The 19,794-nt window shown below is 44.4% G+C and overlaps 2 protein-coding genes across 6 annotated transcripts in view; one reads left to right on the forward strand and one right to left on the reverse strand.

Annotated features, from left to right (window-relative positions):
- The window catches only part of UROS (uroporphyrinogen III synthase), a 32,072-nt gene that overhangs the window by 824 nt on the left and 11,454 nt on the right, over positions 1 to 19,794 (forward strand). For 2 of the 5 annotated variants that reach the window (XR_013930563.1, XM_080403167.1), the window contains exons 2-5: positions 47 to 178; positions 17,428 to 17,507; positions 18,330 to 18,413; positions 19,390 to 19,486. Coding sequence is in view for 4 of the 5 variants with exons in the window: in XM_080403167.1 (XP_080259293.1) it covers positions 17,445 to 17,507; positions 18,330 to 18,413; positions 19,390 to 19,486 (244 nt within the window). In the remaining variant the exon portion in view is untranslated. Of the gene's footprint in view, positions 1 to 33; positions 179 to 17,427; positions 17,508 to 18,329; positions 18,414 to 19,389; positions 19,487 to 19,794 lie in introns of all 5 variants that reach the window. The other 3 variants (XM_080403169.1, XM_080403170.1, XM_080403168.1) reach the window with 2 other exon arrangements.
- LOC308069973 (uncharacterized protein) lies at positions 4,511 to 17,421 on the reverse strand. The gene is made up of 2 exons (XM_080403164.1): positions 15,978 to 17,421; positions 4,511 to 7,300 (listed from the first exon to the last, which is right to left on the reverse strand). The coding sequence occupies exon 2, from the start codon at positions 7,277 to 7,279 to the stop codon at positions 6,368 to 6,370; it is 912 nt and encodes a 303-aa protein (XP_080259290.1). The 5' UTR covers positions 7,280 to 7,300; positions 15,978 to 17,421; the 3' UTR covers positions 4,511 to 6,367.

Here is a 19,794-nt window from a genome sequence, read left to right on the forward strand (position 1 = left end):
AGCCTGGTTCATGCGCACCATGTTCCATTTAAGTCTTTGTGTATAGTTAAAGAAGAACAGTAAGTGTTAACGAGGTCATTTGAAGAAGAGGACTGGGCGCTCGCTATTGCCAGCCAGAAGAAACACAAGGCGGAGGGCCTGGGATGTAATCTCAGCTTTATAAATGCAACCCAAACAGGTTAGAATTTTCAAGTCCCTTTAAAGTATCAAATAAGTCACTGTTTATTATTTTTTATTATTTTTCGAGAGCTGTGTCTGCTCAGGGAGCGCTTAGGTCATTACAAAACATGAGCAGTGATACAGGGAAAGAATTCAGTGTGGAGAGAGATGAATTGTCAAAGCCTTTTACTGCCGCAGTAGGACTGCCTCTGTGGCAATGCAATCTGTGCCTCTATACAGTTTTCCATTTTATTTCTGAAACTGTATCAGTCAAGAATGACAATAATTACTAACATTGCTTTTGGTAAAAATCCATGATGTAGTAGAAGAGTCTGAGTCCTTTGCTGTTCCTCTGGATTGCCATGTCAAAAAAACAGTTTTGTTGTTGAGTTTTGTGATGTAGGCACACAAACAGCAGGAATTATTCTCAACTCTTGTTGTTATTTGATGATAAATGTCTTACATTATCTGTGAAATTTGGTCCTTTTCTGAAATATGAAATATGGAGCCATATTTCACAGCAGCCTTACAGCTAGGCTTTTTGCTTCTCTGGTTATTAAACCCATCTAATAATACTAGAAGAGTATTGGTAAGAAATGTATAGTATCAAAAATGGTAGCCCAGGGATTTTTAGAAGTTTTTTAAAAATCTTAGAATCATAAAATGCTTTGGCTTGGAAGGGACCTTAAAGATCCTCTAGTCCCACCTGGTCAGGGCCCCCTCCCCCCAGCCCAGGCTGCCCCCAGCCCCATCCAGCCTGGCCTTGAGCACTGCCAGGGATGGGGCACCCACAGCTGCTCTGGGCAGCCTGGGCCAGCGCCTCGCCGCCCTCACGGGGAACAATTTCTGCCTCACAGCTCATCTACATCTCCCCTCTCCCAGCTTAAGGCCATTCCCCCTTGGCCTGTCACCACGTGCCCACGTACAAAGCCCCTCTCCAGCTTCTTGCCGGCCCCTGTAGGTGCTGGGAGCTGCTCTAAGGTCTCCCCGGAGCCTTCTCCTCCCCAGGCTGAGCAGCCCCAGCTCTCCCAGCCCGGCTCCGTAGCAGAGGGGCTCCAGCCCCCTGACCACCTCCGTGGCCTCCTCTGGGCTCGCTCCAACAGGTCCGTGTCCTTCTCGTGCTGGGGGCCCCAGAGCTGGTCGCAGCGCTGCAGGGGGGTCTCACGGGAGCGGAGCAGAGGGGCAGAATCCCCTCCCCCGCCCTGCTGGCCCCGCTGCTGGGGATGCAGCCCAGGGCACGGGGGGCTCTCTGGGCTGCGAGCACACATTGCTCGGTCACATGGAGCTTCTCATCCACCAACACGCCCAAGTCCTTCCCCTCGGGGCTGCTCTCATCCATTCTCTGCCCAGCCTGTATTGGTACTGGGGGTTGCCCTGACCGAGGTGCAGGACCTTGCACTTGGCATTGTTGAACTTCATGAAGTTTGCACAGGCCCACCTCTCAAGCCCCTCTGGTTGGCATCCCTTCCCTCCAGCATGTCGACCGCACCACACGATATTCGTGGGTGAACTTACTGAAGGTACGCTCAGTCCCACTGTCCATCTTACGGACAAAGGTTAAACAGTGCCGGTCCCAGTACCAACCTCTGAGGAGTGTCATTTGTCACTGGTCTCCACTTGGACATCGAGCCACTGACCGCAGCTCTTTGAGTGCAACCATCCAGCTAATTCCTTATCCACTGAGTGGTACATCCATCAATCGATGTCTCTCCAGTTTAGAGACAAAGCTGTCATGTGTGACAGCATCAAGTGCTGCACAGGTCCAGGTAGATGACACCAGTCGCTCTTCCCTTATCCACCAACACTGTAACCCTGTTGTACAAGGCCACCAGATTTGTCAGGCATGATTTCCCATTAGTGAAGCCATGTTGGCTGTCACCAATCACTTTCTTATTTTCCATGTGCCTTTAGCATAATTTCCAGGAGGATCTACTCCATGATCTTCCCAGGCACAGAGGTGAGACTGACTGGCCTGTAGTTCCCTAAGTCTTCCTTTTTTTTATTTTTAAAAATGGGGGTTATGTTTCCCCTTTTCCAGTCCATGGGAACTTGACTGGATTGCCATGATTTCTGAAATACGATGGATAGTGGCTTAGCCACTTCATCTGCCAGTTCCCTCAGGACCCACAGATGCATCTCATCAGGTCCCATGGAGTTGTGCACCTTCAGGTTCTTTAGATGGTCTTAAACCTGATCTTCTCCTATGGTGGGTGGTTCCTCATTCTCCCAGTCCCTGCCTTTGCCTTCTGCAGCCCGGGCGGTGTGGCTGGAGCACTTGCTGTTGAAGACTGAGGCAAAAGAGTCACTGAGTACCTCAGGCTTCTCCATGTTCCAGGTAGCCTGGTCTCCTGTTTCCTTCTGGAGAGGGCCCACATTAGTCTTCCTTTTATCACTGATTTATCTATAGAAGCTTTTCTTGTTGCCCTTGATGTCCCTGGCCAGATTTAATTCTATCAGGACTTTAGCTTTCCTAACCTGATTCCTGGCTGCTCTGACTTCCACCCTCTGTAGACTTCCTTTCTGTGTTTGAGTTTGTCCAGGAGCTCCTTGTTCATCCGTGCAGCCTCCTGGCATTTTTGCCGGACTTCCTCTCTGTTGGGACGCATCGCTCCTGAGCTTGGAGGAGGTGATCCTACTAACCAGCTTTCTTGGGCCTCTCTTCCCTCCAGGGCTTCACCCCATGGTACTCTGCCAAGCAGATCCCTGAAGAGGCCAAGGGCTGCTCTCCTGAAGTCCAGGGTAGCGAGCTTCTGTGTGCCCCCCTCAGTGCCCTAAGCATATCTTATCTCAGTAGTATCTCAAAATTCATCTTTATTTATGTTATGATGGAACAGACAATTCCCTCTGCTCATGGCAATCAGACCTTGCCGTGTGACCCGTACGGTTGCTTATAACCAGAATAGCATTAGACAAGTTGTAATATTTTGCAGCTCGCAGTGTCACTTCAGCAACAAGAAACAAAAGGCCCCATTTATCTCTTTTTACAGGCTGTCCGCTGTATTAAAGATAGGTCACAGTTAGTTTGGAGGCAGCTTTTCAAATGAAATTTGAGTGACCTACAAAGATGTTCTTTCTGTACAATGTATATAAGAAATCTGCAGGTTGTGGGTTTTTTTTTTAATGTGAGAGAGTATTGCTCATTTTTACTCTACTAATATCAGGTACCTAGAGATACACATTGTAATCCACTTTATATTTTAATTGAAGGCACAAGGATGTTGAATTTTACTGTATGATGCTATGAATGAGAACCATTTCAATTATGTCTGTAAGAATAATATTCTGAAAATGCAGTGTGACCCTTCTTATAAATTAAGTGGACTTAAAATTAAGTAATGTGGACTCAGAGCACCAAACTGCTTTTAGCCTTCAGTCATGATGTAATGCTTCAAACACTCCAGTTGCTCTTGTAGTTCATTATCAGAGCTAATTGGATGGTTCCCAAACCTCAGACTGACCAATACAAGTTTTTCTTCATCTTTGTGTCTGTGTCCGCAAGGCAGAAAATCTGTTGCCCTCTCTTTAGCTGTTTGTGAGCCTAATGGGTTTTAAATGGTAATTTTTTAACATTTGAAGAACAGTCTTTGCAGAATTGTTATTGGTGCTCAGGCAAAGTGCTTGTTTAGTGAGCCAAAAAGTGGGTGGCCAGTATCATCCTAGAAACAAAGACTTGGCAGTGTAAAACTTATTAAGGTTTGTGCTGGCTTTGGCCGGGCTGGAGCTGATTGCCTTCACAGCCGCCGGTGCGGGCCACGATTTGGGTCTGTGCTGGAAGCCGTGCTGATGACACAGGGATGTTTCCGTGACCGCTGAGCGGTGCCTACACGGAGCCGAGGCCGTTCCTGCTCCTCCCCCACCCCCAGCGAGCGGGCTGGGGGGCACGGGGAGCTGGGGGGGCACAGCCGGGGGAGCTGACCCCGACCGACCCCAGGGATACCCCGTGCCGTGCGCCGTCACGCTCGGCATATGGAGCTGGGGAAGAAGGGGGACGGGGGGACGCTGGGAGCGATGGCGCTGGCCTTCCCCAGTCCCCGCTGGGCGTGCTGGAGCCCTGCTCCCCTGGGATGGCCGAGCACCTGCCTGCCACGGGCAGCGGGGAACCAGTGCCGGGTTTTGCTTTGCTCCTGTGCGCGGTGTTGCCTGGCCGGGTACGCTGTCTCCATCTCCATCCACGTGTTTTCTCACTTCCTCTCCATCCTGACACGGGGGGAGTGGGCGAGTGGCTAGCTGGGGTTAAACCACAGCAACGTTATTCATACACATTCCCTTTTCCAGGCACAGATAGAGCACTGCTGGGCTCAGCTAAGTCCATTCATTGTTCTAAATAGAAACTTTTAATGGTTGTTTAGAAGTTTGTGCATACCTCTCTTGATTAAATATGTAAGATGTAATATATAGATAAAATACGAGAGATCTGAAATGTAGCTTTGTATTGTAAGTACTTCCCTTAGAATACATCAAAAATTACCAAAGATGCTGCATGTCTTATTTATGTGTTTTCTCTTAATGCTCTTTGATTTAATAAGAATTTGTCAGGATTCATGACTCTACATGTATTTAGCAGAAACCTAGCTTAAAATTCTTTCAGTCATTTGTAGGGCACTCCTTAGAAACACCTCAAGGACACAAGTAAACCAATAAAAATACTGTATTTCTCTTACCTTTCCTGGTGCAGTGGAACCCCCACGTCATTGCAGCAAGTTAGGAAAACTTGTATGTTTTTCCCCAAAAAACAATCCATAATTGAGTTTTAACTTTTTCACCCTTTGAATGTATATTGGCATATTTTTGGTTTGGCGCTTGTCCCTCTTTGGGATCTTGTCTGCCTTCTGCCTGCCTGTTAAGATGGCATTTTGGCTGGATTCGCAGTGATGTGTCAGCAGTAGTAGGACGCACTTTCTAAGAAAATGCTGGGGTGGGAGGACCTGGCATTTGGAAATGGGTATATTCCAACAGTTTTCATTTGGTCCCTGCAATTCTGTGTGAACCTGTCTAAGCTAAATAGGTAGAAAGAACAGAACGGTCTGATAGGTTTATGGCTGCAGAAAAAGAGACTAATTTTTTCAGCAGTAAAACCAAAAGCAGTCCGAGGGTAGTTGCAGATCAATATACATGTTATTCATGAATGCAGAAATTTATAGATTCCCTAGGTCAAATTTGTCTTCTCTTGGACACTTGCAGCCCCTTTTTGGAGTCCAAAAATGAGCTGCCTTCTGGCAGAATTGAAAATAAGCCAGTGGCTTCTAGGAGTGCCAGAGCTGTGCAGTCTTGCTCTTTATACAAGTAAGCCAGATGGCTGAGTCCAAAATACAGCTTGTATGATTTCTGTGTAGAGGAAACAGCTAGGTAATTGCATCTTGCTGTAGTTCATGATATTTTATGACTTTGTAATTATTTGTTGGTGCAGTATGTGTTTTGTATGCAGGTTCTAAACAAAATAATTAAATTGATTATTGTAAGTCACCTTGTTAAACATGGATGTTTACCCATTTCTAATTGTTATTCATTACTTGACACAGTAATAAGGCATAGGGTGGGAAGTTAATTTGTTTGTAACTACCTAAAATAATTAATTAGATATCTGCTTTCCCCAGGTGTACCAGAATTAACTCTCTCATGTCATCTGGGGCTTTTACTACAATACTTTTGGAAATTGCGCTTTCCAGAAAGTATTACTATCTTTTAGTAAACAGTTTGGAAGGATTTCCTGCGCCCCCCCCCCTTACATTTTGATGAGTTCATAATGTCGTACCATAGACATTTTGGAAATAGGTGTGATAGGTTAACATCATTTTCTTGGTGTTATTAGACTTTAAGAATACCAGCAATGTAAGTGTATCGTAGTTAGAGCATAAGCACTGAAGGTGGCATTATAGTAACAGTCGTTAGTAACGTCGGGATCAGAACGACAATCTATACTACAAAGAACTTCGGGCACAGTACCTTCTTACAGGAATGTTGGATTGCTAAAGACTGTTACAATGTCAAAATGCCTGAGAAAAGTCGTTTCACACTACCTTCTTCAAGCTACTGGCAACTGGATACTCCAAAGTACTTGGGAGTCCAACTCTTGGAAGCCACGGATGGGATCTACTATGGCATTTGCTCTAGTTACAGATCGGCGAGAGTTGCACTGTTTGAGAATACAGCCCGTGACAAAGTCCTTATTTCTTATTCTGTCTGCGCTTTATAGCCGCTCCCTTTGACTTCACTGGTCTTGGTGTTTCAGAACTGCAGCGCTGAGCAGCAGTGGGGCCGCGGTGCCGGTCGGGGCCGCGGGGGCTGCGGGCGCTTCCCCCCGGCCCCAGCAGCCCCGGCAGCCGCTCCCAGCCGGGCCCGCCGCTGGCCACGGCCCAGCCCAGCGGCCGCGGGGGCAGCGCCGCGGGGGGCGCGTTTCACAGGGGGGCACAACCCGCCCGGGGACCCCGGCGGTGGGGAGCGGGGCAGGGACGGGGCCGCGGGCACCCGGGGCCGGGCCGGGCCGGGCCGGGGGGGCTCCCCCCCCCCCGCGGGGCAGGGCAGCCCCCGGCCGGGCAGGCGGCGCCCCTCGGCCCACGGAGCCCGCGGGGGAGCGGCTCCCCCCCGGGGCAGGGGGTGCCGGCGGGGGCCGTGCCCCGCGGGCAGCCCGCGCCGGAGCGGCTCCCGGCAGGGCCTGTGGCGCCGCGGGGAGCGGAGCCCGGGCCGGGCCGGGCCGCAGTGTGAGGAGCCGCCCGGAGGGGCCGGCGCGGCAGCGGCAGCGGCGCCGAGCGGAGCGCGGCCCCTGCCCGCCCGGGGGGAGCCCGGGGGGGAGCCCGGGCCGGGCCGGGCCGGCGGGCGGGGCGGGGGGAGGCGCGGCCCGGGCCGGGTTCTCTCTCCCGGCCCCGCCGGGCTGTGAGCGGCACCGGCCGGAGCCCGTTTCCCCGGCGGAGCCGGCGCTGCCCGTGCCCCCGGCCCCTGTGAGCGCTGCCCCCGGCCCCGGAGCCTCCCGCCGTGTCCCCGCTGCCCGGCCCGGCTGAGGCGGGCGGCGATGGGCAGGGGGCTCCGCCGGGCGCCACGCACCCCCGGCCCGGCGCAGGCGCTGTAATAAGTAACTAAGGGTAATTTGCTGATCAAACAAGTTAAGCAAGAGGAACGAACCCATTGTGGTGGTCTTGAGAACTTCCTGTTTAAGGAGATGTGTCCACAATGTTGCCTTGCTACACCAAACATGGGAACGTCCTGTTTGACAAGATAAATCTTAACTACAATGTTATCGGAATGTATTATCCTGAGCAGATGTTAAACCGTGATGTTATGTTAACGTGTGCCGTTGTACCATCAACCGTGTAAAGAATAGATTGTGTAAGTTGATTCTGGAACCATCATTTTATGGAAACTACCTTAAGCAAGAAACCACGATAAGGGAAGAAGCAGAGGGGCATATGGAAGATGTCAGAAGGGAGATGACCTCGGTGAAGATAAAAAAGAGCTGCTCAGCTTGCTTGAATTTGTGAGCCCTTGGTGGATCTGCGACTCCCCAGCCGCCCAGAGCTGCTTTTGCTTTCCTACCTTTATAAATATTTAGTGAATCCATTTTGGACTGGATTTGTTTAAATTCAGCTATAACACATTTGGTGCCATGACTTGGATCCAGACAGCCGACTCAGAATTCAACTCTGGGAGGGCGCCCCATCTTCAGATGGTCCCGGAGGAGATTCCAACTTAGCTCACCTGGATTTTCCGAACTGAGATAGGAAAGCAAAAAGAAAGAGAAAGGAGATACTGCAGTTCCCCATAATTTTTGTGCACAAAGAGCTGGACGAAGACTTGGGAGTGAGTAAGTGTATTGTGGTTCCGTTCCGTTGGGGATTGGATGCCCAGGGTGCGAGTGACTGAGACGTCCACTGGACGTAGTAGTCCACCGGGCAAAGTGAGTGTGGACCTCCTAATAGTGCGGTTCCCATTGTCTGCGAGGGCGTGGGCCACGGACGGAGGGAAACCAGTGTAATCTGAGTGAAAGAAGGCACTCTCGGGAGATGGGACAGAAGAAGAGTAAGGCTTCTGGTTCCATGCAGGAGGTACGGGGTGGGGGTGGGCTCCCCGATATACCCCAAGGTGGCCCGTTAGGCCTAATGATCCAATATGGGGGTACTTCCCCTTCTCGAAAGGGGAAGCCCAAGGAGAAAATGGTCCATTATTGTATGGAAGTATGGGGATAAAACAAATAAGAAAAGATTTATATTGGCCAATTTATGGATCTTTTGAGGATTGGATATGTCAACAATTAAACATATAAGTTAACAACAAACGACCATTTAATAAGGAGGAGAGCGAGTATGCCTTTTTATGGATCCTGGGCATAGCTCAGACCACTGATTTGTTCCCATTAAAAGAAAAGAAAAATGATAGAAAGAAAAGGCAGGATGTAGACGAACCTCCAGCATCTCCCCCACCCTATATTCCCCCTCCTCCGCTACCACAAGTTCCTGAGCATGATCTTCCTCCAATAGCACCCCCCCAACCTGAGGAAGAGGCCCCTCCTGATCGAATAATGACTAGAAGTCAAACTAGAGAAAGGAGGGAGGAAAATCTATTGTATCCATTAAGGGAGACTGCTATGGGGGGACCACAACCCGGAGTCGGATTTGTATCTGTACCCCTCAGCTCCGGGGATGTGAGGGAATTTAAGAAAGAAATGGGACACTTGTTAGAGGACCCATTAGGGGTAGCCGAATGTTTTGATCAATTCCTCGGACCTAACATTTATACTTGGGACAAAATGGAGTCTATTTTAAAGATCTTGTTTACAAACGAAGAACGAGGAATGATCAGAACAGCAGGTATGAGACATTGGGACCAGAGACATCAGCAAGGTCCCGCCAGAGATGAAAAATGGCCCCTGCAAAGGCCCAATTGGAACAATCAAGACCCCGTACATACAAATAATATGGTAGATCTCTGGGATATGATAATTCAGGGGATTAGAGATTCTATACCCAGAGAACAAATTATTAATAAGGCCTTTAACGAACAACAGAAAAAAGATGAAACCCCCACCGAATGAAAGTTTGAGAAAGATTTTATAGCTATATTCTGGGTTGGATCCCAATAGTCAAGTGGGTCAAGCTCTGCTGAAAACACAATTTGTAGCTAAATCTTGGACAGACATAAGAATAAAGTTAGAGAAAATAGAAGATTGGCAAGAAAGGGGGTTAGATGAATTATTACGAGAAGCTCAGAAGATGTATGTGAGAAGGGAAGAAGAAAATCAGAAGAAACAAGCCAGAATCCTAATGGCAGCTGTAAGAGAAGGGCAAAATCTGGGTAGGAGAAGAAACAGTCCCCAGAGGGGTCCAGTAGACCTGAGAAGAAGATTTGGTTCGTAAGAAATGGAATGTCTTTATTGTCGCAAGAAGGGACATTTGCAGAGAAATTGTTGAAAAAGGATACAGGATGAGGAGATTTTTAAGAAAGATTAGGGGGGTCAGGGGCTCTATTTGCTGGGGACCCCTAAGGTTACCGAGCCCTTGATAAAATTAAAATTGGGTCCTCAGCATGAAGTGTTCGAGTTCCTCGTGGACTCGGGCACTGAAAGATCAACCGTCCAAAAGTTACCATCTGGATGTGTTGAATCAAAGGATAAACTCCAAGTAATTGGTGCAAAGGGGGAACCTTTCAAAGTGCCCCTGATAAGGAATGTAACAATAGAAGCTCCAAATAAATATGGAGTGGGAACATTTTTATTGGTCCCAGAAGCTCAGTATAACCTTCTGGGACGAGACCTGATGGTGGAATTAGGAATCAATTTGGAAGTAGATCAAGAGAAATTAACAGTAAGATTATGCTTATTAACCGCGGAAGATGAAGCCAAGATTAATCCAGAAACTTGGTATAGCCCAGGGTCGGTGGGAAAATTAAATATCAAACCGATTATGGGTCTCCATAAAAGACCCAGACCAGCCAATTAGGATAAAACAGTATCCCATCTCTAGAGAGGGGAGAGAAGGGGGACAGCCAGTAATTGAGAGACTTTTAGCCCAGCGGCTTTTGGAACCCTGTATGTCTCCCCACAACACTCCCATATTGCCCGTAAAGAAGCCGGATGGGTCTTATCGTTTAGTACAAGATCTGAGAGCTGTAAATGAATGAACCATTTCCCGGTTCCCTGTGGTCACTAACCCCCACACTATACTTAATCAGTTAAATCCAGATTATAAATGGTATAGTGTTCTAGATTTAAAAGATGCTTTTTGGGCTTGTCCCTTAGAAGAAAAATGTAGGGACTATTTTGCTTTCTAGTGGGAGAACCCCAAGACCCATAGAAAACAACAATTACGGTGGACGGTTTTGCCCCGGGGATTCACAGAGTCTCCGAACTTGTTTGGACAAGCTCTGGAACAGTTACTGGAATCTTATGAATTAAGTCAGGAACTAATTCTAATACAATACATGGATGATTTATTGATTGCTGGAAAAACTCAAGAAGGAGTCAGAAATGAGAGCATCAAATTATTGAACTTTTTAGGCCTCAAGGGATTAAAGGTTTCTAAGTCCAAATTACAGTTTACTGAAGAAGAGGTAAAATATCTGGGACATTGGCTCACAAAGGGACACAAGAAATTAGATCCCGAAAGAGTAAAAGGAATTTTGTCTCTAACAGCGCCCACTAATAAAAGACAGATAAGACAGTTATTGGGATTATTAGGGTATTGTCGACAGTGGATAGAAAATCACAGCAGTAAAGTAAAATTCTTGTACGAAAAATTAACTAAAAACGGGTTGGTAAAATGGTCCCCTGAAGATGAGAATCATTGGGAAAATATAAAAAGAGATCTGGTAGAAGCACCTGTCCTCAGTTTACCCGATATCCGTAAACCCTTTCAACTTTTTATCAGTGTGGATAACGGGACAGCTTATGGGGTTCTGACCCAAGGATGGGCAGGACAGAGAAAGCCTGTAGGATATTATTCTAAAATACTGGATCCTGTAAGTCGCGGGTGGCCCACCTGCTTGCAAGCAATAGTGGCCACTACATTATTGGTAGAAGAAGTTGGAAAAGTCACCTTAGGAAATGAACTAAAAGTATACACCCCCCATAACATTTGGGGAGTATTACAACAACAGGCTGATAACGGGCTTACAGATAGTCGATTGCTAAAATATGAGGGAATTTTAATTAACTCCCCTAGGCTAGAAATGGAAACCACTTCTGTTCAGAATCCTGCCCAATTTATATACAGAGAACCTAAAGAAGATTTGACACATGACTGCCTCCAACTAATAAATTTGCAGACTAAAATAAGGGAGGACTTAGAAGAAGATAAATTAGACGAAGGAGAAAAATTGTTTGTGGACGGCTCCTCACGAGTGGTTGAAGGACAACGAAAATCAGGATATGCTATTGTGGATGGGTATACTTTTAAGATAAAAGAATCAGGACCATGAAGTAAAGCTTGGTCTGCACAAGCGTGTGAGTTATATGCTATGTTAAGAGCATTAAAGCTCTTAGAAAATAAAATTGGAACTATTTATACAGATTCAAAGTATGCCTTTGGGGTGGTACATACTTTTGGAAAAATTTGGGAAGAGAGAGGCTTAATTAACACCCAGGGAAAAGGATTAGTCCATGAAAAGCTAATCCTAGAAGTTTTAAAGGCATTAAGAGGTCCGCTGAGGATAGCCATAGTCCATGTAAAAGGACATCAGAAGGGACTAACCCATATTGTAAGAGGAAACAACCTAGCCAACGCAGAGGCAAAACGGGCTGCACTGTTAATGGTTCAGACCTTGAGAGAGGAACCTGAAAGGCTAAAATTAGATAAGACTTTCACTCTCCAAGAATTGGATAAGCTAAAACAAATTGGAGCAAAAAAGAGATGGTGATAAATGGCTGCTACCAGACGGCAGGGAAATTCTTCCAAAGGGATTAGCTCGGGGAATACCAAATAAATTACACCATAAAACTCATTGGGGAATTCAAGCTTTAGTGGATCAGTTTGAGACAGACTATGCCTGTGTCAGAATGTACGGTCTAGCTAAAAGGATTTTAGAGAGATGTTTAACCTGTCACAAAGTGAATAAATGACAACTTAGAGAAAAGGTTCAAGGGGGTCATGAATTGGCTAAAAGACCCTTTGAGAAAATACAGGTGGATTTTACCAAATTGCCAAAGGTTAGGAGGTATCAGTATTTATTGGTCTTGGTTGATCATCTTACGCACTTTGTAGAAGCCTTTCCAGTGGTAAGAGCTACTGCAAAGATGGTTATTAAGATTCTCTTGGAAGAAATTATTCCAAGATATGGGACTGTTGTGGTAATTGACTCAGACCGAGGCCCACATTTCACATCCAAAGTAATTAAAGAGACAACTGAATTGTTCAGTACAAAATGGGAATACCATACTCCCTGGCACCCTCAGAGTTCTGGGAAAGTAGAAAGAATGAATGGGGAGGTAAAGAAACACCTAACCAAACTTATGGTGGGAATAAAAATGAATTGGGTTAAATGTTTACCATTGGCTTTGCTTTACATTAGAACTCAGCCAAGAGCAGATACTGGTATATCCCCCTTTGAAATGTTGTATGGAATGCCTTATGACTTTGGGTTATTAGTGGAACACCCAAAGGTCGAGGATAAACTTTTAACAGAATATATTTTAGAACTTACAAAAAGAAGACAGGAACTAAGAAAGAAGGGCTTGGTAGTACAAAGACCTCCCTTGGACATTTCCATACACCGAATCCAGCCCGGAGACCAGCTACTAATCAAAACCTGGAAAGAAACCTCCCTAACACCCCGTTGGGAAGGATCCTTCGTTGTGTTACTTACCACCGATACGGCTGTACGGACAGCAGAGAAAGGATGGGCTCACGCTAGTAGAATTAAGGGACCTATCTTCCCAGAGAAGTGGACTGTGACGTCGGAACCAGGAGACCTTTGAATAAAGATAAGGAAAAGTGAGACCGGTAAATGAACCACTCCAGAAGGGAAGTAAGAGATAGTTTATATCGATGGTTCCAAACAGCACCGGGAAATACTCTATGAAAGGTATATTTTGCACCTTGGAGTGAAGAAAGGATACCTGACCAAGCGAGGGGTGGGGGGGTGGGGTGTGTGTGGACTATACAAACTAACAGGAACTCCCCAGGTTTTTCCCTTTTGTTGCGAAACAGAGACAGAGATACCCGAATCACCCAGAATAGGAGATCTCCGGGGAATACCCTGCTTAAAACACCTTACTTCGGGCATTTATGTTGGGTTGTTTGCCGATGTCTAAATTGTAATAGAGATTGGTCCTGTGTTTCATTTAAGAGACAACCTTACTGTATAAAATGCCGCAATGATTTGATACATACCAGGGGCCAGAGGATCAAGTGGAAATTCGTAAATTATTTTGTGGATGGGAACTGTCAGTACCTGAACTTTGGGAAGTATATGAAACAGACTGGTATAGATTTTAAGACAGTGTACTATAAGATTCGCCTGGAAACAGGCACAGCAACCAAACAGGTGGAAATATATTTGAGAGATAACTAACTCTTTAGACCTTGGAAATTATTGACAGGATAACAGCAAAATTCCCCTGAAGCCTACCTGCTGCTGCCGAGAAGATATTGATATCCCGTTGCTCTCTGCAAAAGAGTAGACAAGGAAGGCAGAGAGGTACTGAACAGTGGGGAAATGAAAGCTGGTATCCTATTAATGGTATTGATTACCACGACTTTAGAAAATGAACATCAACCCTTCAATTGGACCTTAGGTCGATGGGAGGATTCAGTAGAAGTTCGATATAACGTGACAGCCAGACCCCCAGAATTCCAAGTTAAATTGGAAGATTTAGTCTTTTATGAACTAGACCCACCCAGTCGACAAGAAAGAGCAATAAAACCTTTTTATCTCTGCCCCAGTTCAAATCCAGGGAAAAACTATTGCAATTTTCCTAATCACTATTACTGTGCATATTGGGGATGTGAAACCATAGCTTCAAACTGGGACGTAGCCATTAAAGATAGATTTTTGAATATAACATGGGGACCCAGAGGATGCAACCTGCCAGCACCTAGCTGGGATGGACACACAGAGGGCCCCCATCTTGGCAACTGTAAGCTTGTTGTACTAGAAATCCTGCAGCCTAATGACCACAGATGGTTATTTGGACGAACCTGGGGAATGCGATATTGGGAATCTGGAACTGATAGAGGAGGACTAATATTCATTCAAAAACGTGAAGTTAAAATGCCACAAGCAGTAGGGCCCAATCGAGTCATCACAAAGCAAAAAGGGAAAAAGAAAAAGCCAGAGGTAGGAAACTCCACAGCCTCAGTCACCCCAGGGACATACCTAACCTCTACAAATGAAGTGGAGAAAACACCCAAAGACGATGAACCCTTATGAACTGTAATGCAGGCAGCCTATCAAGCTTTAAATGCAACAAATCCAAATTTTACCATTTCCTGTTGGTTATGTTATGACATAAAGCCCCCTTTTTATGAGGGGATAGCTGTGTCATCTCCTCTGAATACCTCTACCAAGGACAATCCCTCCAGATGTAATTGGAAGGAACGGAAGGCGGGGATTACTCTCCAACAGGTCAGAGGGAGCGGTTGGTGTATAGGAAAGATAACGAACAAGAGAGGAACTCTATGTACCAAGCAGACTCAAAACTTTAATACTAAATGGGTTCTGCCTAGTCCTGGGGCATGGTGGGTCTGCTCCATAACCGGTTTAACACCGTGTTTGTCCACTGCTGTTCTCAAGAAAAATGTCTCAGAATTTTGTGTACAGGTTACTGTGGTACCTAGAATCCTCTTACATGGGGAAGAAACTATGTATTTACATTGGAGCAATTTAGGACATAAAATCAACAAAAGAGAGCCAATATCTGCAGTTACTATAGCTACTCTACTTGGTTTAGGGGTCACTGGGACCGCCACTGGCATAACCCCCTTGATGCAACAACAGCAGAGTCTAACATCTCTAAGAGCTGCAGTAGACGAAGATTTGGCCCGAACAGAAAAATCTATTTCTTATTTAGAGAAATCATTGACCTCATTGTCGGAAGTAGTTTTACAGAATCGAAGAGGATTGGACCTTTTGTTCTTGCAAAACGGAGGATTATGTGCTGCCCTAGGTGAAGAATGTTACTTTTATGCTGACCATACAGGGGTAGTAAGAGATTCGTTAGCTAAGCTGAGAGAAGGATTAGAGAAAAGAAAACGAGAGCGAGAGGCTCCGTCCTCCTGCAATGAATCTTGGCTTAATCAGTCACCATGGCTGACTACCTTAATTTCTACTTTGGTGGGACCCCTCATAATGTTGCTATTGGCTCTAACTTTTGGACCCTGCGTCATTAATAAATTTGTAACCTTTTTTAAAAGCAGGTTAGAAAAAGTGCAGCTAATGGTGTTGAAGCAATCAGAACTGGAAATGAAAATTATACCGAATGAAAATCCTGAATTAGATGCAGCTTGTGAAGTATTGTCTAGGTTTGATCAACAAATCACTTATAAATAAAAGAAGGGGGGAATTGTAAAAAGTAACTAAGGGTAATTTGCTGATCAAACAAGTTAAGCAAGAGGAACGAGCCCATTGTGGCGGTCTTGAGAACTTCCTGTTTAAGAAGAAGAGACACGTCCACAATGCCACACCAAACATGGGAACGTCCTGTTTGACAGGATAAATCTTAACTACAATGTTATCGGAATGTATTATCCTGAGCAGATGTTAAACCGCGATGTTATGTTAACGTGTGCCGTTGTACCAATCAACCATGTAAAGAACAGATTGTATAAGCTGATTCTGGAACCAACATCTCGAAACTACCTTAAGCAAGAAACCACGGAAGAAGCAGAGGGGCGTACCGAAGATAGCAGAAGCGACCTCGGTGAAGATAAAAAGAGCTGCTCAGCTTGCTTGAATTTGCGAGCCCTTGGTGGAGCTGTTACTTCCCAGCCGCCCAGAGCTGCTTTTGCTTTCCTACCTTAATAAATATTTAGTGAATCCATTTCGTACTCGATTTGTTTAAATTCAACTGTAACAGGCACCAGCCCCCGTTGTGTCAGTGCTGAGCCCTGTGGCCATGAGCGCGTCCATGTCTAGCGGTAATACGTTCAGAATTGAACACCTCAGTTAACGACGCCACATTTTAGAACCTTGGTGAAAAAAAAATAATGAAGTTTAAAACCCACGAAATGACCCCAGTGTGGCAGGCGGGTGGTGAGGCCCTGGGGTGCTCTGGGTGCCCCCTCCCCACCCGTGTGTCACCGCTGCTGGCCGAAGGTGAGCGTGGGACACCGAGGCCGGTGACCTGCACCAGGCCCTGCTTGGCCTGCTGCGGTCTAAAGCTGCCTTTTGCCTTTTTTTTTTTTCTCTTTTCATTTTTTGTCTGAGTGGATATTTTTTTTGTCTTTGATTGACATTTTTGTCTTTGAGTTTTGAGGATTTTGGTGCATGTCATTCAAAGGAATCAAATCTAGGATGTTCTATACATTCAAATAGTCATTCTTATTTTCATTCATTTTAAAGAGAATTTGCTAGTATGTAACCTATCAGGGAAGTAACACATAAATAATAAATGTGCAGTTAGAGAGTGGATTTCTATTTGTTTGTGTTAATGCATTTGGTGTACTTGCTTAGGTGGGGTAAGGGGCTTTGAGCTCAGCACCCGAGGCAGCTTTTAAGGAGCGGAGAACTGTCACCTTCCCTTGTAAAGGCAGAATGGATTTTTTTTCAGTCTTGCCTTGTTTACTACAGATATATCAAAGAAGGCATTTATGAATATTATCAAATAATCAGATGTATAAATGTGCCTATATACACACACACATATATTTGTATTTTTAAAAAACATTTTGAAACACTGCCCTGCATGCATTTTCCCCCTTGAAAAGGATGAGACCCCAAATGGATCGAGGTAAACCCCTTGCAAACTCATTACTATGAGCACAGGGTGGAAACTAGCATGGGAATGAATACATAGAGTAAGTTTTTATAGGTAGGGGCTTGTTACATGGCTGAATGCGTTGTAGGGGTTGTTACTTGTTTTACAAAATATTCTCCTTTAAAATGTATTCTCCTTGATGACTCTCATTGTAGTTTCTCCCTTAAGCAGTATTATCTGAAGACAGCATGTCATTTGTTGGTCTTATCAGGGTGGATATTCTTGCCCAGAGAATGTACATTAACTGCTTACTCATGGTATAGAGAGCAGTGCAGCTGTTAGCAACCCAGTTTCTTTGAAGCTATTAAAGTCACTGTTCAGTAGAAAGTACTCTAGATCTAATTTAGATAATTTCCATTGTTGTATTTCAGAGTTCTTTTGGTAAACAATGAAGGTTCTGTTGCTGAAGGATCCCAAAGACAAAGATTCAGGACCAGATCCCTATATTGAAGTGAGTAAACTTTAAAAAAACAAACAATTGTGTCACTTCGCTATTAAATAATAGAGCCACGCGTTCAGCGAGATCGGTGAATTGAACTGTTTCAAGTGAAAAATGTGCTTAATCAAAATGAGAAATGTGTGTCTGAAATTATGATATTTTCTAAGAAAAATAAGCAAAACTAGGAGTGTGTGTTTGAAATTATGCTAAGAAAAAAAGCATGCTAGAAAATTTGCTCATACTAAAAAAATATTTTACTTACGGAGCATTTATATCGAATTCACTGTTAAAGCTCTCAGTAAAGTACTGATATTAAAGCAATTTCATTTTAATTAATCAATATTGATTATGTTCATATGGATAAAATTAAGTTTACAAAAAATGTTAGTAGCCTTACTGGGAATGCAGTGTGAAAAAGTGGTTACCTGTTGCTGTGGCCTTTCTGCTGTTGCCTTTAGTCATGTGAGTAAGTCTTACTCGTAAGAGCAATTCTATTGACTTTAAAGAATTACAGAGATGTACAGGAGTATTTGCAGGACTAGGTGATTGTTTGTCACTTAGGGACTTCAGAGTTAGTGCTGGTGTAAGCTGCAACCGTTCAGTAGCTACGTAGGAGGCCTCATTTCCACAGCTGTTTGTTTAGTATTAGGTTGTAATGCTAAATAACTAACAAAACCAAAGTAGATTCACTAGTAAAAGCAAATAAGATGCCTTTGTATTTTGCTTTAGTATAAAAAAAATATTTGTACTGACTCAGTCAGTTCTTTGAAAAACTACTGTTTGAGGTCTATTTCAAGAGCTCTACCCCCCCCCCCCCCTTTTTTTTTTTTTAAGGAGTTAGGATCATACAACTTTGAAACAACTTTGATTCCAGTTTTGTCATTTGAATTCGTATCTCTTGAAAGCTTATTTGAAAAGGTAAGTTGTAAATGATTTCAGTTGTCTTATTTTTAACAGAATTTAGGCCATGGTTGCCAAGATGCCATGCCTCACCTTGATTTAATAATGCCCTTTATGGTACCTCTTTTTGTGTTTCCACAGAGCTGTATACAATTATTGTATTGTACATCAAGTACCTTGCCCATACTTGTTAAGTAATTAAGTTGGTCAGATAGAACTCACATTTAGTCGGTGGACCGTAGGTAGTCACAGGTACTGAGGCATTTTGTCACAACAAAAAGTTGTTTTGTCACAACAAAAAGTTAGAAGACTGTAGTGACAACTAACGGTTACCTGAGGTTCACCCTTACGTTCTGCTGAAATTCTGTACTGCGTCTCCTAGTTATGTGGAATAAAATTGCGTAATCGGTGTTCTCTTTCTACTCTTTCTTTCTATGTATGTATTTAATTTTAAAATCCTGAAAAGGTTTTCTGCCATTATTGACAGTCTCCAGCAGCACTGAACTTTGTTAGGTGTTTGAATGTGTCATGATCTGCATTTACAAGTGATCCAAGAACACTTTTCCTTTTTTTATACTGATCTTTAAGAGCCCCTTAGTAATTTTAACTGCTGTTTGAGGGGCAGGGGGCAAGCAGCTGTCTTAGTAGTACCCTCTGTTACTACTTGGAATAACAGTTCATTTCTCTTCTGTGAATTGTAAGAACCTCACATTTCATTTGCCTGTCCATCCAGCTCATTTCAGTGACAGGAATCCTTGTCCATTCCTACAGATTCTCAGAATGAATACAATCTGTGCAAATTTTGTTCTGCATTTAAGCTTTGTTATAAATTTCTCTTACAAATACTCTGGCTACTGATAGTAGTGAAATATTTGCCCCGTTCAGTTTCAGACATTTACTGAAGCTGTTCTGTTCTTCACAAGTTTATAAAGAATTTATCAACTTATTTTTATTTTTTTTTAATGTACTCCTTAAATTTACTTTTTATAAGTAGCTTTCTCATCCAGAATGTTATGGAGGCCTAGTTTTTACCAGTCCAAGAGCTTTAGAAGCCATCAAGATGTGTTTAAAAAAGAATAGTAAAAATGAAGGTAAGTACATATTTATATTGCCTACTCTTCCTGGTTTAGTATTCTGTGAAGTTTGTGATTTTATTTTGCCCAGCAGTAGGCGTTCGGAATACACACTTTTTAAAAAGCTGCATCTCATAATTCTTTGGGCATCATAAAGGCCTCATGCTAAACAGAGTTTTTAAGGGTTGGGTTTTCCGCACTTACACTGTTATTGTAAAATAAAGGAAAGAGCTTTTGGTGCAAATTACTAATTACTGTGAGCTTTTGCAGTTGTGCTTATCTCTTGCATAGGGAGAATTTTGCTGCAGTGCCAAGTTTTGCTTACC

This window comes from Falco punctatus (assembly GCF_963210335.1).
Source record: "Falco punctatus genome assembly, chromosome: 9".
NCBI lineage: Eukaryota > Metazoa > Chordata > Aves > Falconiformes > Falconidae > Falco > Falco punctatus.

Excerpts from the sequence above, each read along its gene's own strand:
- LOC308069973 (XM_080403164.1), bottom strand. The coding sequence starts at position 7,279 with ATGGGTTCGTTCCTCTTGCTTAACTTGTTTGATCAGCAAATTACCCTT.